The 15,444-nt window shown below is 41.0% G+C and overlaps 1 protein-coding gene across 5 annotated transcripts in view; it reads right to left on the bottom strand.

Annotated features, from left to right (window-relative positions):
- LOC125000284 (protein bicaudal D homolog 1-like) overlaps positions 1–15,444 on the bottom strand; it is a 36,615-nt gene that overhangs the window by 14,669 nt on the left and 6,502 nt on the right. For 3 of the 5 annotated variants that reach the window (XM_047575725.1, XM_047575722.1, XM_047575724.1), the window contains exons 2-6: positions 4,987–5,199; positions 4,183–4,335; positions 3,773–4,077; positions 1,838–1,997; positions 28–537 (exon numbers count right to left, since the gene is read on the bottom strand). In XM_047575725.1, the coding sequence (XP_047431681.1) occupies positions 28–537; positions 1,838–1,997; positions 3,773–4,077; positions 4,183–4,335; positions 4,987–5,199 (1,341 nt within the window). Of the gene's footprint in view, positions 1–27; positions 538–1,837; positions 1,998–3,772; positions 4,078–4,182; positions 4,339–4,986; positions 5,200–15,444 lie in introns of all 5 variants that reach the window. The other 2 variants (XM_047575721.1, XM_047575723.1) reach the window with 1 other exon arrangement.

Genomic DNA, 15,444 nt, shown 5'->3' with positions numbered 1-15,444 from the left:
ATGCATCCAGTCAAAATGACAGGTTACCTTCTCCTGTCCCTCCTGGCAGTTCTTTTCCAACGAGGTGACCTGTCTTTCCAGCTTGTGCAATTGAATCTTTTGTCTTGGCCTCTCCTCCACTGCTCCCTCCTCGAACTGAGTTAGCCTCTCACGGAGGACTTTCATTTCTGCCTTGAGCTCTACCACCTCTGTTACCGCCACGCGGTATTTGCACTGCAAGATCTCCAGGCCTGGAGTTTGGTATGTAAATACCTGACTTATATTCAGTGCCTCGTTCTTAGCCTCTCCAGTTTCTCCTTCCTTTTCAGCCTCCTCCTCGTCTTTGTCCAGCTCCATCAGGGTTTCAGAATTGAGCGGAGAGGTGGCACTGCCATGGGCCTCCTGACTGACCCTTCGATGAAGGCGGCGGAGGGCAGTGACTTTCTGACTGAGGCGGAGGGACTTCTCATGCTGCTCGGTCAGTGCGCCCTGGGTGTGTCGGAGCTGAGTCTGGGACTCCTGCAGGCTGGTCATCAGTGCTACTTTCTCTCGTTCAACCTATAGGGGGCAACAGCAACCTTAGGGAGAGGTATATCTTGTGTGCCGGACATAGCTTTTTTTATTATTGCATTTTGGCAGGCGTTGAATAACCTCATACAAAACATAATCTGCTAAGGGGAGCAGTTTATAAATGAGAAATGAAGGACAGAAAATATGAAATGGATGGCAAGAATCCTATCTTATCCTGCTATTCCAAACCTAAATGCTTCAAGTTGTATGAGGATGTAAAAAATGCTGCAGCAAAAAATGTGGATTCATTAACTTTGTAAAACAACTGGCCAGACAGCAGCAGAAGCAACAATGTAACCCACCCATGGAAAAAAGAGTGGTCGATAGTGTAGTTTTTCAGCTGAGATATAAATAAGCACTTCCTGCAGACAAGCCTATCAGAGAACACGCAGGGAACGAGCATGGGTCAGATGGGATTACACAAACAGATGCACACATGGATGTGTGTATTTACACAAATGAAAAGGTCTGATGTATGAAGTAACTGCTTTAGTCGTTTGAGAAACACCCTGAGAATTTGAGGACGAAAAAGGTAAGAAAAAGGTGTTGGAAAGGAAACAAGAACATGTGTGTGTGAGAGGAGGAGGCAATGGGGTAAAGTGAGGGACACACTCCTCTACGCAGTGAGAACACTGTTTGTCTGCGTGGTTTCACGCTAAATTATTCAGAAGCTTTTCAACGAAGAGCTGACTGCTTACATTATGAAACAGCCAATGTTCAGCAGACAATAAAAATAATCAAATAAATGTTTCTGATTATCAAAGCAATTAAATGTTTTTTTCTTTCTCAGATAGATGCGTGCCTCTTTAATAAAGTACATATGCTGGTTTCTGGCAGGTGTGTTTTTGAAACTTCGTGATAAGGTAGGACCGTTATTCTGTATTTAACTGACCTCTAACTCTGACCAGATGACCAGCATTACACAGGAACAACTATTAAATCTTTGGTAATTAAATTACTGATTCAACACAGCAATCCTCAGAGGAGCCAATATTCCGACCAAAGCTCTTCAGGCTCCTAGTATAACTAAATCACCAGAATGTTGTTGAGGTATCATTTTCCATGGTTGAGTCTTATTTTCTGTGCTCCAATTTCAACTGTCTGCACTTCTGATTATTTATCCTTGTGCTAAGTTAGTTGTTGGTTGTTTTCTAATCTGAGACTGGTATCCCCCTTTCTATTTATAATGTGATGCATACTGTATTTAATTTAAATATTTTGCAGGCACATCAGTCATATTCATGTCACTGCCATAAATGTTTCTGTCTTGATCAGACAACAGGCTCACCGTCATCAGTTGCTGCTTCAGCTTCTGAATCTCTGTCAGGTTCATCTCACTGAACAGGTCAGCCGTCACTGCCCCCTCAGTTTTTCGGCCACCTTTGCTCTCTCCATTTGTCCTGGGCACCATCCCTGCTCCTGTTCCACCCTGGAGGTGGCCGTTACACCTACGTATCAGGATAGAATACAGTATCTTTAAGATCTGTTGCTTCCCACATGGTCAGTAGAAAGTTACAAATTTATGACCAGGTCTTTCACAAATATCACTTTAGATTTTGCAAGAGATTTAGATTATGTATTTGCAGGATGTTCATAGCTAAATTGGCAAAGCTCTGATCAATTCTCTTGTATGGTGGTACTATACTGATTACTATTTAAAGCATTCCAAACTTAGGCTTCACTGTACAAAGTCACCTCATACATGTTTAAAAATCTTAAACCATCTGACCAATATAATATGTCTCCTGATTGAGGAACAAGGGTGTCCTGTGGTGTCTGGCACCACTAATGTCGTTAGTAAGACCCTTTAGGTCCTGTGGGTTGAAGGAGCTGCCTCTAAGGATACTCAGTCAATTTAGAGGCCAGCTAAATACCTTGAACTAATTTTAAAGTTTTATCTGGTTTAGGAGGCCACGTGTCCTCCTGGGGATGGCTGCTGTTGTCTGGGAGAGTTGTTGTGGGCTGAGGGTGCCTGGTCAGCAACGACATTGACGTGAGTGGTGTAAGTATTGTCTACACGAATAAGCACTGCATTTCAACAAGATGATTAATGTTACACACCTCACATGTCAGTGGTTTTAATGTTGTGGCTGATAAGGGTATGCTCCTGCCACAATACTGAACTGGGCCCAGAATCCCACGTACACTGATCAGCCACAACATTAAAACCACTGACAGTAGAAGTGAATAACACTGACCACCTTGTGACTATACAATGTTCTGCTGGGAAGGATTCATGTAGCTGTTATTTAGCAGCAGGATGCAGCCTGACACACTTTAGGAACAGCTCAAAAAAACATGAAAAACAGCACAAAGTGTTGACCTTGCCTCCAAATTCACTAGATCCCAAACTGATCAAGTATCTGTTGGATGATCTACAGAGGCTCCTACCCTCAACCATGGGACCCAAAGATCCCAACTCACAACATTTACTATAGGACACCCTCAGAAAGTTCATGTCTATTCTTACCAACTGTTTTGGGGGCATAAGGGAGACCTACACACTAATAGGAAGATGGTCATAATGTTTAGCCTTATCAATGTCAAGTCCCAATTATGGGGACTAATCTGCCACTACCACTGTAGTTTCCAACTAAAAACTCAATTCAAGGAACACATGGGGTGCCTCAGACAACCTGATGACAGATGGGACCCCTGAGACTCTCAAAGCAAAATATTAAAGCCTGAAAATAGCATGCAAGTTGAATGCAAGTTAATTGAAATGTTGATAACAAAAAAATATAATTCTACAGATAGTATGGGCTGTCACTCAGCACCAGTTTGCCATCGAAACTAACACACAGCAACACCTGTTACACATTGAAATGTAGTGTTCTTACAACACCAAAGTGGTTGTACCAAGCTAGATTTTAAAAGAAATTAGCTTTATTGTCTCTACGAAAGTTAAGACTTTACTGCTTTCTGAGAGGAAATCACAGACATATCTGGCAGAAGAATGGATACACTGGGACATTGGTGTACCACATGTTAGGTGGCTACAGAAAACAATGTACAGGTTAAAATCAAAACCAGTATTTTGACCTAAACCTAATGACTCGTGAATATGTCAGATTTGAAATCCATTTTCTGGGCTTAATACTTTGTGATTTTAATTCCCAACATTCTAACCGGCGGTGGGACAAACCCTGAAACAATTCAAAGCTTCTTTGGCAAGTAAATGCGTAAGCAGGATATAAATTCATTTTCAGTGTGCAGTGTCCACCTTGTTGGCTCCTCTGCGTTGGGGGAGAGCAGAGTAGTTGGTGTAGCGGCGCCGCTGGGAGGTGCAGATGAGAACATTAGATGTGCACTGCCAGTGTAGGCCACGTCACACATGCTAAGATGGTGGACCAGCTCCCTACGTAGGTGGTTCTTCTGCTCGCGCTCACTCTTCAAGGTTTCCAGCGCCTCCTCCAGCTGAGTGTCTGAGATGTCCTTCAAACGGAGCGCATCCTGTAACTGGCTATTGAGGAGCTCCGTCTCCTCCTCCAAAACCTTGATCTCATGCTTAAGGCCTTCATACTCCACCTGAAACAGGGATGGTAAAGCAGATAGTGGGTATAAAAGTCTATACAAAACTGCATTGTTTTTTTCACATGGACTACCATAAGCTAGTAAATGTGTGAGCTGAACCTGATTCTGTCTGAGCGTTGACACCAGTTTCTGCAGGGAGATGTTCTCCTCTTCCAGCTCAGTATAATCCTGGAGAAGCTGTGACTCTCGAAACTTGTACTCCCTGATCTCCTCTCGCATTCGACTCCTCTGCAGCTCCAACATCTCATTACTCTGCTGAGACAGAAATGAAACAGAACTACAGTTGTATCCTACTTGTGGCGCAGCTTACGTTACAGGATGACTTAAGCTGAGAAAGTTTTACAAGACACAATCACTGAAAGATCGACAGTACATCTCCATAGAAAATTGAACTACCACTCCCAAGAACTTCTTCACCACTACCTGTTGGATTCAATAAAAACACTCTGGGTTTGTGATATTCTAGATAAGGTTGCAACAGTTTTGTTTTTGGCAGCCATTTTAGATTCAATCTTAGTCTTTTAGACGATACTTTATTGTTCTTTATGTGACAGTTTTATTATAGTTTCAGTCGACGAAAACTCAAAAAGGTTTTAGTCAGTTTCAGTAAAAAAAAAAAAAAGAAAATATTAGTCTTTTAATAAATTAATTTATGTCAATAATTATTGGAATTTGGAATCAAGGTTGACAGGTTGTATCAAGCTTTGCAATTTATAAAACAACAGTTAACCTTAACGCTTTTGTATAATAACTAGATTTCTACCAGACTGACTGAGAGTGTCACACGAACGTTGGGAAAACAGAAGATCTACAAGACACTGGGTTGCAATACAGTAAGATGATATGTTACACAGCGAGATACAGTATATTATCACTTGTTCTACTCTAACAGCTGTACTGTACCTCCCTGAGCTCCTGCAGCATGGTGCTAAGGTGTTCATTGTCAGCCTGGGTGTTGGACACTGTAGCACGGCTGTGCTTCAGCTCTGACTGCAACTCCAGGAGCCGGCCCATGTAGTAGGCCTCTTTGGTAGCTGACTCCTGCAGCAGCGTCTCCTCATTGGTCTCTCCGTCCTCTGCTACCTTGCGCTGGGTGGAGTAGGCTTGTCCAAATGCCTGGAAAGGGATAGGTAAGGAAGGATAGGTAGGTGAGTTATCTGGACTTGATTAGGAGATGAGATGTTTAATATGCTTACTATATGAACCCAACAACACAGAAGACAGAAGAACAAAACCCTAAATGACAAAAATTTTAAGTATTGTTGAAAGGCCTCTACTCCATTGTAAATGACAATCTACTGCACTAGAAGGGCTGTGCTCGGCTGGATGTATTGCAGTGGTGGTCCATTAAGGGAAAGCTTTCTCTGCTAGCCTAAACTTGATCAAAATCATTGAATTACATTTGAATAAATTCCCATTAATCTTATTATTCACAGTACCTGATGCTTTTTCATTTTATGGCTTGTTGGCATTTCAACTGCAGTGTTTCTGACAGTGTAACTTTTCATTAAAGCTTAGGCAAGCTTTATCAAATCACATTCCAGCCATGTGTCAATCATGTGTTGCTGGAGTCAAAGTTTTTTTTCTGGGCAATTAAGTGCAGGCGACTGAAGCTTGAACTACATTGTAATGATGTAATGATGCTGTTCCTTTACCAAATCACATTTCACGTTCATATTCTTAGGCCTTCTCTGCGTATAGGTGCATAACCGTTTTTGCATCCTCAGATTGGAGGGCGCTCTTTTTAAGCTCTTTTTAAGCCAAGCTAACTCAAGCTCATGGTTATCTGTTAAATAAATAAATCATCCCAGTTAACATTTTGATAGCTATTTGTTGAACCCACGGTGGGGGAAGGAGCAGAAGCTATGAAGTTGGTTGCAGATCTTCTTAGAAAGACATTTTCACAGCTGACTTTCCAGGAAAAGCTGGATATTGTGAGGACAGGCTGCCCAACCCCAGAGCTAGCTAGTCTGACACAGCCAGGGAAAGGGTGTGACCATCACTTTCAGGACAGCTACTATGGGCTGACAGCCTTCGAGGAGAGCAATAAATTGTCTCCTAAGTTCCGGTGAGTAAAATAAATTATATTTACAGATTTTATCTTATGTTATTAGGTTGAAATTGATGCGTCTGCCGGATTAGACATATGTAGTGCTGGTGAGCAGCTGCAGCAGAGCTGTGGCTGCAGTGAGTGAGAGAAGACTTTGTTCTGAGTTTCTTTGCTTTAGTAATGGCATTCATCTCACTATATGAGATACCCGTCTACCATGCAACATCCTGTTTTATTGCGTGTCCGTATAATGTTGAAGGCTTCTATGCCATCATAACGATTGTATTAAGAGGTGTTCTAAATAAGGTTGGACGTCATTGAAGGCCACTGATGTATTGGAAGGGGAGGAATATTTGGGAAATGGTGTCTCTCCTTTAATCCCCTGAATGCAGACCTCACTGTACAAAGGCACAATTTACACTGTGCCTAAGCAAGCCTTCATAAGCCTCCACAGCCCACGGTAGTATGAGACACCAAAACCATAAAACTTGAAGTCATAATGTCCAATGTGTTCTTTTCATAAGCATACGTTTGCACAAGCTATAGGCCTTGTCAAAAGATAACTGTTGGAATTTCTTTTCTTGTTGGTGTGTTTGGTTAGAAAGTATTGGCAAACAGCAAAGTAGCCATTTTCGACAACTAATCCATATTGTAGGAAGAACCACTCAATTAAGTGTAACAACATTATCCCTTTAAGACATGGAGGAGTTGGGCCATGCGTTGGGCCATGCAATGACTTTATTCAGGTTTACCATTAAATCATTAAAGAATCTGATCATATTTGTGATGGATTCCAGCTATAGTGTCTTTTCTTTGTCTTGCCTTTAAAAGCAAATGAAATGCATACGAGTCTAAGGTTCCTGACGTGAATGTGATAAATTTAAAAAATAAAAATAAAACAATTGAAATGAATGTCCATACTTACAACTGTCACTGGCAATGTAAAAAAAAAAATAATAATAATAAAAAAAAAAAAAAAATGAAGCAATCACCTGCCCTGTACCTGGTCTTGGAATTTTTCCTACACCAACACATTTGTTTCTGTGTCCCGTGATGTGAAGTGAATGGCCCTCTTTGGTTAATAATTGTCTAATCAATCAAACCTCTTGAGCTATATTCCTGTCTTCATGCTGATGTATAGCAGTTCAATGTGTGTTTCAGTCATATTTTACTGTTATGTCATGTCCCAGCTTGAGGTTATTTTGTGCTTATTGAATGGGTGCAGCTATGGGGCATGGGGCATGTTGACATGTACATATTATTGACCCTCTGTACACTGTGTCAGAGTAATGTAATGGGTTTAATGGCAGCACTGCAGCTATGAGAATTGTGCACCTCATACATAACCAGTGACTCCCCTTTAGCTTTATTAGCTGTGGGACGTTATATAGAAGGAGTTCACGGATAAAATCATTCTTGAGCTGAGGCAGTAGTTCGCCATATCACTAGGTAGATATCTACAATGCCTTGAAGTGGGACCTTGTTTAACACAACAGCAACAGAGACATAGTACTATTCTAGCAAATGACAATTTGAAATGTATGGGGACCTTTTACCTGCCTGACGATGCTTCCTAGTGGCATATACTGTAATGGGTCAATAGAGGATCTGTTTTTTTTTTTTGACACCTCCAAGAGATGGACTAGTTCATGGTAGTTCAGTTGCGCATTAAAAACTGCTCATAGAAAAAAATGAAAAAATATATGTAATTCCAATAAAAAAGAAAACAAATGAAAATGAAAGATAAGAAAAAAAATGACAGTAAAATAAAACGATAAAAGCAAAAAATGCTATATACATGAAGAGGATACATGACAAGCAATAAATGAGTAAGAGGAGTTTAAATAAGTAAGAATTCAAAGACCTAATTAAAAAAAATAGAAGAAATAATTTTGTTGTTAAAGCAGGACAACAACCCGTCAACAGGACACCCATACCTCACTGCTCACAGCTGTATGACAAGGGCCATGAACATACTCAAATATAATGCAAGAGCACTTGATTGATTCATCCATCAAAATGGGATGTTCTTGCCACAAGTAATTAACGCTGATCCTGCATGTAGGTGAACAGAGTAATGAGCACATTTCTAAGGTTTTGAAATGCTCCTTGCTTCCATTGTCTGAGACCAGTGTGCTAGCTGGATGACGCAGGGAATTACTGCCAATTCTGACTTCATTGTGTCTAAGGCCAAGGGAGACAAAATGGTGAGATTAAAACAGACAGAGAGGGAGAAAGGACAGGGACAGGGTGGTGTCTGACTAGCCCACTATGACAGCACAAACTAGCCTTACATGGCAGGTTTGAGCCATAATGGTGACAAAAAGGATTCATCTTATTCGTTTGTTTACATTTTGTTCATGAGACACTGTCATGTTCTTTATGTGACTGTATTTCAGCTTTCTATTTCACTTCATCTATCTACTCATTTCTCCCTCTCTCTGTCTGTTCTGTGTCCTCAGTCAGCTGCTCCGTCAGCATACTAATACAGTCGGACTCAAGGTTTGCCAAGAAAACTGTCCCTACAGGAAAGCCTAAGACATCACAGTAAGTTTATGGTGCTGCAGCTAAAGCTATGTGGGAGTTTGGGACTTAAAGTGTGTGAAAAGAAGTCACATCAGCACTTGGTGAAATGGTTATGGTCAAAATCAGTATTAAGCCTTTGGAACTGTTCAAAATCTGTCTAACAAAGATCAGTTTTAAATATCCAAACATGGGTTTATGGTTGTTTATAGTGTGGTAAACACAGTGTTCTTCTGGTGTATCATGCAACCCTTAATTCAATCTGTCTAATTCCAGAAAACACAGAGCAGAGTCTAACCTAGACACAACTGCTTGCCTCACCCTCCCAATTATCTTTTTCGCATTCTATCTTGCTCACCATGCCCACGTTTTTGTCTTTCACACTGATGCACACAGTGGCAAAGTTGTGTGAAGACACACCACACATATTATACTATATACTATGTAACCTGTTCACCCTCCTCTGCAGTCCAAAAATTTTTACACCAATATATGCTTATAATATTGTATTCCTTTATTACTTCCTTAAACCTAAATATGACTGAAATAACAGCCTCTGGAGGGGCAGCTGTTTATGCAGACATAACATTAAAATCACTGACAGGTAAATAACATTGAGCATCTTGTGACAATTCAGTGTTCTGATGGAAAACTTTTGGACCTGACATCAAGGTGGATGTTACTTAAGTCACTTAAGTCCATGTTCTCTGGAGTTGATATATCTGCCTGTTACTTTCAGATTTTGTCATGGGATGGCCTGTCAGACTGTATCATTGTAGAAGCACCAGCTCAAAAGCAGAGAAAGGTTGGGTGTACTCCCATAAAGACAAAGGCAAAGACATTTGGTCCTTTTTTTTCAATCAAACTAATCAAATGTGTTGTTACACGATTGTTAATGGAAGCGCATAGGTGAATTAACCCTACACCATGTTCGGGAAATTGCACCAATCAGGGAATGCATGTGGGACTGTGTTTATATACAGCTTTTTTAACGATCACGGCATTGCACTGGTAAAACCGTGAGATCCACAAGCTGCTCTGCATCCACGGAAGAGAAGATCCGAGAAGAGGAGATTCGGCGGCAGATATCAGGCGCTGTGCAGGACACAATGATCTATTCGAATATCAGCAGCCTTTTGAAAAGGTCATCAACAAATGAAACAAAAATTAAACGCAAGTTGTTACATGTCCAGGGGAAGCACTGCCATGTACATACTAATTGACACTTTGTCAAGATTTCTGAATTTGTTAGTCTGAGCTATCATCCTCAGTGCCTTGTTTGTTCACATTAGATGCAGTGAGGTTGCCAAACCAATTCAGGCCACAACGACAAACCACAACGGCAACCCAGCAGCAACTAATTCAAATCGTTTTGGATTTTGTCATGAGAATTGGGATTTAAGAGTCAAGCCTGGCTCAAATGCAGCTACATGGAGTGGACACCTGTTTCAACAGCTTTTTCATTCTTAGCGTGATTAACCTCTATCAAGGGTGGACATCAACATCTGGGATATACCAGATGGTAACATGTTGGATTTGGGAGAAACAAGTAGGGTCCAAAACCTAAACCTCTTTGAAAAACTTTGGGTTATTTAATCAAATAAATAAATATAGATTAGTCAGTTAAAACTAAAGTAGTCTATTACATGACTCCAGAACTGGAGGGTTAAATTAAGCACTGTAGATTTGTTCAAAAAACTCTTTCACTGATGTGTAGATGAGTGCAGATACTATGGCCGGCGAGCATCAGTATCATATCACTATGAACTTCCCACCATGACTTCTGTTAGAATCAATAAGCACCCCATGCCTAATACCACTACGAGCTAACTGCAACTGTGGGATGTACTGATGCCTGTGAATATTTCTAACTCCCTCTGTTCAATGACTAAACACAGACAATCTGCCAATATTATGAATCAAGGTCAGTTCATTGACAATTATACTGCAATAGATGCGAGAAAAACACTCACTTTCTCCCTCTCTCTCCCCGTGTCTCTCTCTCTCTCTCTCTCTCTCTCTCACTCTCACACACACACACACATTATTATTTAAAGGCTCTCCTTCCATGGAGATAGTCAGGCAGACAGCAGGCGTCCAGTGACCTTTCCACCTTCTCCTTTTCATTTGAAGACACTTGCATGTGGAAGCTTTCATGCCTGATTTCAAATTAAAACTGGTTTACATGCAAGATTTACACTGTGCTGTTTTCTAAAAGCATTCCTGGTGTGAAAAGTACTGTACATCATCCCACTGGCATGTTTGGACTCTCCAATCATGACCTTGGAAAGTCTTTATGGCTCTGGCTGTATCTGGAGCAGTTCCAGAATGTCTATTAAATTGAAGTCAAACAACTCAATCAGTTGCCAAGAATTACGTTTTGCAGAACCAGTCCTTTGTGCTAGTAATCATGATTTTACTGCCATAATCTGCTCTCTTGAGCCAGTATGCTAGAGACCAAATCTTGTATATTTAATATATATATATATTTAATATATATATATATATATATGTATTCACACACACACTCACTGGCCACTTTATTTATACACCTGTTTAATTGCTTGTTAACACAAATGCTAATCAGCCAATTTCATAACTGCAATTCAAGGCATGTAGAGGTGATCAAGACAACTTGAACACAACAGGCTGGTCTGAGTATGTCAGAAACTTCTGATCTACTGGGATTTTTACGCAAGAACCATCTCTAGGGTTTACAGAGAATGATCCGAAAAAGAGAAAACATCCAGTGAGTGTCAGCTGTGTGGATGAAAATGCCTTGTTGTTGCGAGAGGTCAGAGGAGAATGGACAGACTGGTTGGAGATGATAGAAAGACAGCAGTAACTCAAATAACCACTCGTTACAACCAAGGAATGCAGAATACCATCTCTGAACACACAAAACATTGAACCTTGAAGAAGATGGGCTACAGCAGCAGAAAACCACACTGGGTGCCACTCCTGTCAGCTAAGAACAGGAAACTGAGACTTCAGTTCACACAGGCTCACCAACACTGGACAAGAGAAGATTGGAAAAGTGTTACCTGGTCTGATGAGTCTTGATTTCAGCTGCGACATTCGAATGGCAGGGTCAGAATTAGGCGTAAAGAACATGGAAGCATGGATCCACCCTGCCTTGTATCACTGGTTCAGGCTGGTGGTGGTGGTGTGATGGTGTGGGGGATATTTTCTTGGAACACTTTGGGCCCCTTAGTACAAATTGAGCATAGTTCAAATGCCACAGTCTATCTGAGTATTGTTGCTGACCATGTCATCCCTTTATGACCACAGTGTACCATCTTCTGACGGCTACTTCCAGCAGGTTAATACACCATGTCATAAAGTCCATATCATCTCAAATTGGTTTCCGGAACATCATAATGAGTTCACTGTACTCCAATGGCCTCTACAGTCACCAAATCCCAATCCAATGGAGCACCTTTGGGATGTGGTGGAACGGGAGATTCACATTATATCAGTAGATGCGCAGCCGACAAATCTGCAGCAACTGTGTGATGTTATCATGTCAATATAGACCAAAATCTCTGAGGAATGTTTCAAACACCTTTTTGAAAGTATCCCACGAAATCTGATATTCCAGTATGGAAATAAAAAAGAGTTATAACCTTTATTAATAGGAGAAGAACTCTGTCTTTCCTTCTCTCCACACTAGTTGTGAACAGCTCGAAGACGAATAGATCAATATAACCCCTGCAGGCATAGGAGAACAGTGTCCTCTTTAATCTGTGACTGAGACATAAAGACGGACCAAGATAGCAGCAAAGAGAGAAGGAAGACCAACAAGAGCAGGATAGCAAACAGGAAATGAGATTCTAACTACAAAATAGATGCCCCTTCAACAGGAACTTTCATTTTTAAGAAGCATTGTAAGTAAGTACAAAAGACACTGCAGGTAAAATCCCAAAAAACAGGTAACTCAATAGGGATCTAAAGAGGAACAGGGCATTCCAAAACGCTAAACTCAAGGTACATGGAAGCAGGGAAACAGCCAGGGACACCTGGATAAGAAGCGAGTTTCTCAACAGACAACTTCACAGAGGAGTGGGACAAAGATAGGACTTCATATCTAAATAAGCGTTTTAGACTTCTGCCTCAAAGTGATGCAGAATCTACGGCTAGGCCAGACCCAGCGCAGACCCTAGTACCACAGCTGACATGCACCTCCCCAAACATGTAACTACGTGTCGCAGCGACACCAATTTCAAGAGCAGTGGCTGGTCCACTTGGTAGTAGCGTGTTTCTGTTTTAGTATTTCCAGCTGCTTCTCCAGTTCCATAATTTTGTAACTGATTGTTTTGAATCTACAAATATGGAATGCTCACGTAAAGTTTCACTGAGGAAGTTAAGAGATACAAACACTTGTATGACTCAAAAGTTTCAGTTGCCATTGTTGACAGTTAAGCAGAAAGTAGAAATAAAAATTCCCTCCACTGGCAAAAAAGACGGAGCACCGATAAGCATTTGTACAGTCTGGGCCAGACTGACAAGAACAAAAGTATAAGTGGCTCACACTGGTGCAGGTTACATGCATAAGTTATGGTGTCTATGTCCTGGAGTACTTTAAATGAGCCTTGATGAAGCACTGGAGACTACTGAGGGAGGAGTCACAAGGAGAAATCAGTTGTGTTGGACTTGTTCGGACCTTGCATAAAGATCCAGTCTGGGCCAATCCCGTAAAAGACAGGTGAGAACACCCCAGGATGAGCTGAGTTTTGAGAGATCTCTGAGCACATTTGAAAGTGGTCTGGGTCTCAAACTTTCAAAATAAAAAAAAAATAAAAACAGGATTACAAATAATGTGCAGAATCTCTTGAAGAAACAGAGACAGGTTCCAAAGTCAGTACCATGAGTCAGCATGTATGTAGTGGACAGAAAAAAACCCCATATCTATATATATATATATATATATATATATATATATATATATATATATATATATATATATATACACAGTGGCATATATAAGACTAGGCACTGTCAAACAGGTCTGTGGTATGGTACAGATTTTTTATGAACAATAGCAATAATATAACATTGATTGCACATCTCTACAAAACGTGTTCCAGATTGCACCGTCGAACACTACCATCCGACATGAATATAAAGTGATAAACATGCACTAAATGCAGTGTACATGATGGACGTACATGGACATGTCAAAGGACATGCAGCAAAGAAGAAATGAAACACAAGCCTGCATGTAAGCAAACATTTGCTCCGTAGTGTCTGTCGGCTCACTCTGCACCTCTTTGTTCTCGTGTCATCGATGCTGAGGTGTGTCCATGTGTGTGTGTGTGTGTGTGTGTGAGAGAGAGAGACAGAGTGATGCGTTGGTGTGTCGGGTGGACAAACGTCTCATATCCAGTAAAGGTTGTGCGCCTTGAAGGAGGAGCGGGACAAAAGAAATGATAGCCCCTCTGCTCCATCTCTCTCTTCCTCTCTAACCCCATCATCCCTCTTTCATTACCCTTTTTCAGGGGTATGCAGCTGCATGACTGCACTGATTTCACATTCTATCGAATTACAGTAGTAAGAAAGGAGTATGAGAGCTGGCAAGGGGAAGAGGGAGGGAGTAAAAGAAGAACGAGAGGGGGAGGGGAGTGTATGGCGGGCTAATCACATTTGATAGCCTTGTCCTGCTGCCACTCCCTTCAGGCAGGTCTTTGTTTTACTTTGATTCCATTTTTAATTGTTTACAATAACTCACCTCTTTTCCATTAATCCTTTTTTTCAGCGACAAGAACATAATCAAATAAGCTTGTAAAATCACAGCAAGCATTAATCCTACACCACCTTAAAAATGTAAATCACACAACCATTACATTGATGAGACAAAACATTAGGATCACCCCCTTCTTTTGGTCAAGCCAGAACAGCTCTCACTCTCCACGACTCACAAGATCTTCCAAGTTGCCTTGCGGAGTTTAGCAGCTGGTCTTTTAAGTCCTGCAGTAGCCTAGTAGCATCCAGACACCAGCTAGATACCAGGAGTCAATAGGTACTCATCCATACAACAGACAGCTTGGGGCATAATTTGAATATTCACTATCGTTTTCTCTCTCAAATTAGTCTGACCAGTTATTATTCAAAGGAACAATGTCAATTACTAGTTTGAGTGAGGAACAGTCAGAAGTCTGCCAGTGTACCCAGATAATATGCCGATAACATGAGTGTACAACTACACTGATCTGACGTAATATTATGACCACATGCCTAATAGTGTGTAGGTCTCCCTTGTGCCTCTAAAACAGGTGTGAGTCATCAGAGATGCCCCAGATACTTGATCAGTTTGGGGTATGCAGCTGCATGACATTTTTGTGTTTAGGCTGCATCCTGCTGGGGATGGCTGCTGCCACCAAGGAGTGGCATTGCTATGGGGTGGGGGTGCCTGGTCTAGTATGGGTGGGTAGAACTTGGTTAAGTAACACCTGCATGAATGCCATGTTTCCCAGAAGAACATTATACAGCCAAAAGATGGTCAATGTTATCTACTTTTCCTGTCATTGGTTTTAATATTGTAGCTGGTCGGTGTATGTCATACCATTTTGTTGTTTGCCCTCATCGTAATTACAACAACTACTAAGCAACACTTGTGTTGGCTACAGTAAATAGAAAAAAAGAGAATAATATGTAACTAAGGGTGCCTATAAACTGCTCCCCAAACAATCTGTATTTTTGATGTGCAGCTGTCTCATTCAGACATCATGAAATCACCATGACCTCATATCTACTAAATAATTCATGCACTGTATGTATATTTCAGACAT

This window comes from Mugil cephalus, chromosome 22 (assembly GCF_022458985.1).
Source record: "Mugil cephalus isolate CIBA_MC_2020 chromosome 22, CIBA_Mcephalus_1.1, whole genome shotgun sequence".
Taxonomy (NCBI): Eukaryota; Metazoa; Chordata; class Actinopteri; order Mugiliformes; family Mugilidae; genus Mugil; species Mugil cephalus.
Note: the sequence above shows the minus strand (reverse complement) of the source record. Positions and strands in the feature narration are given on the sequence as shown.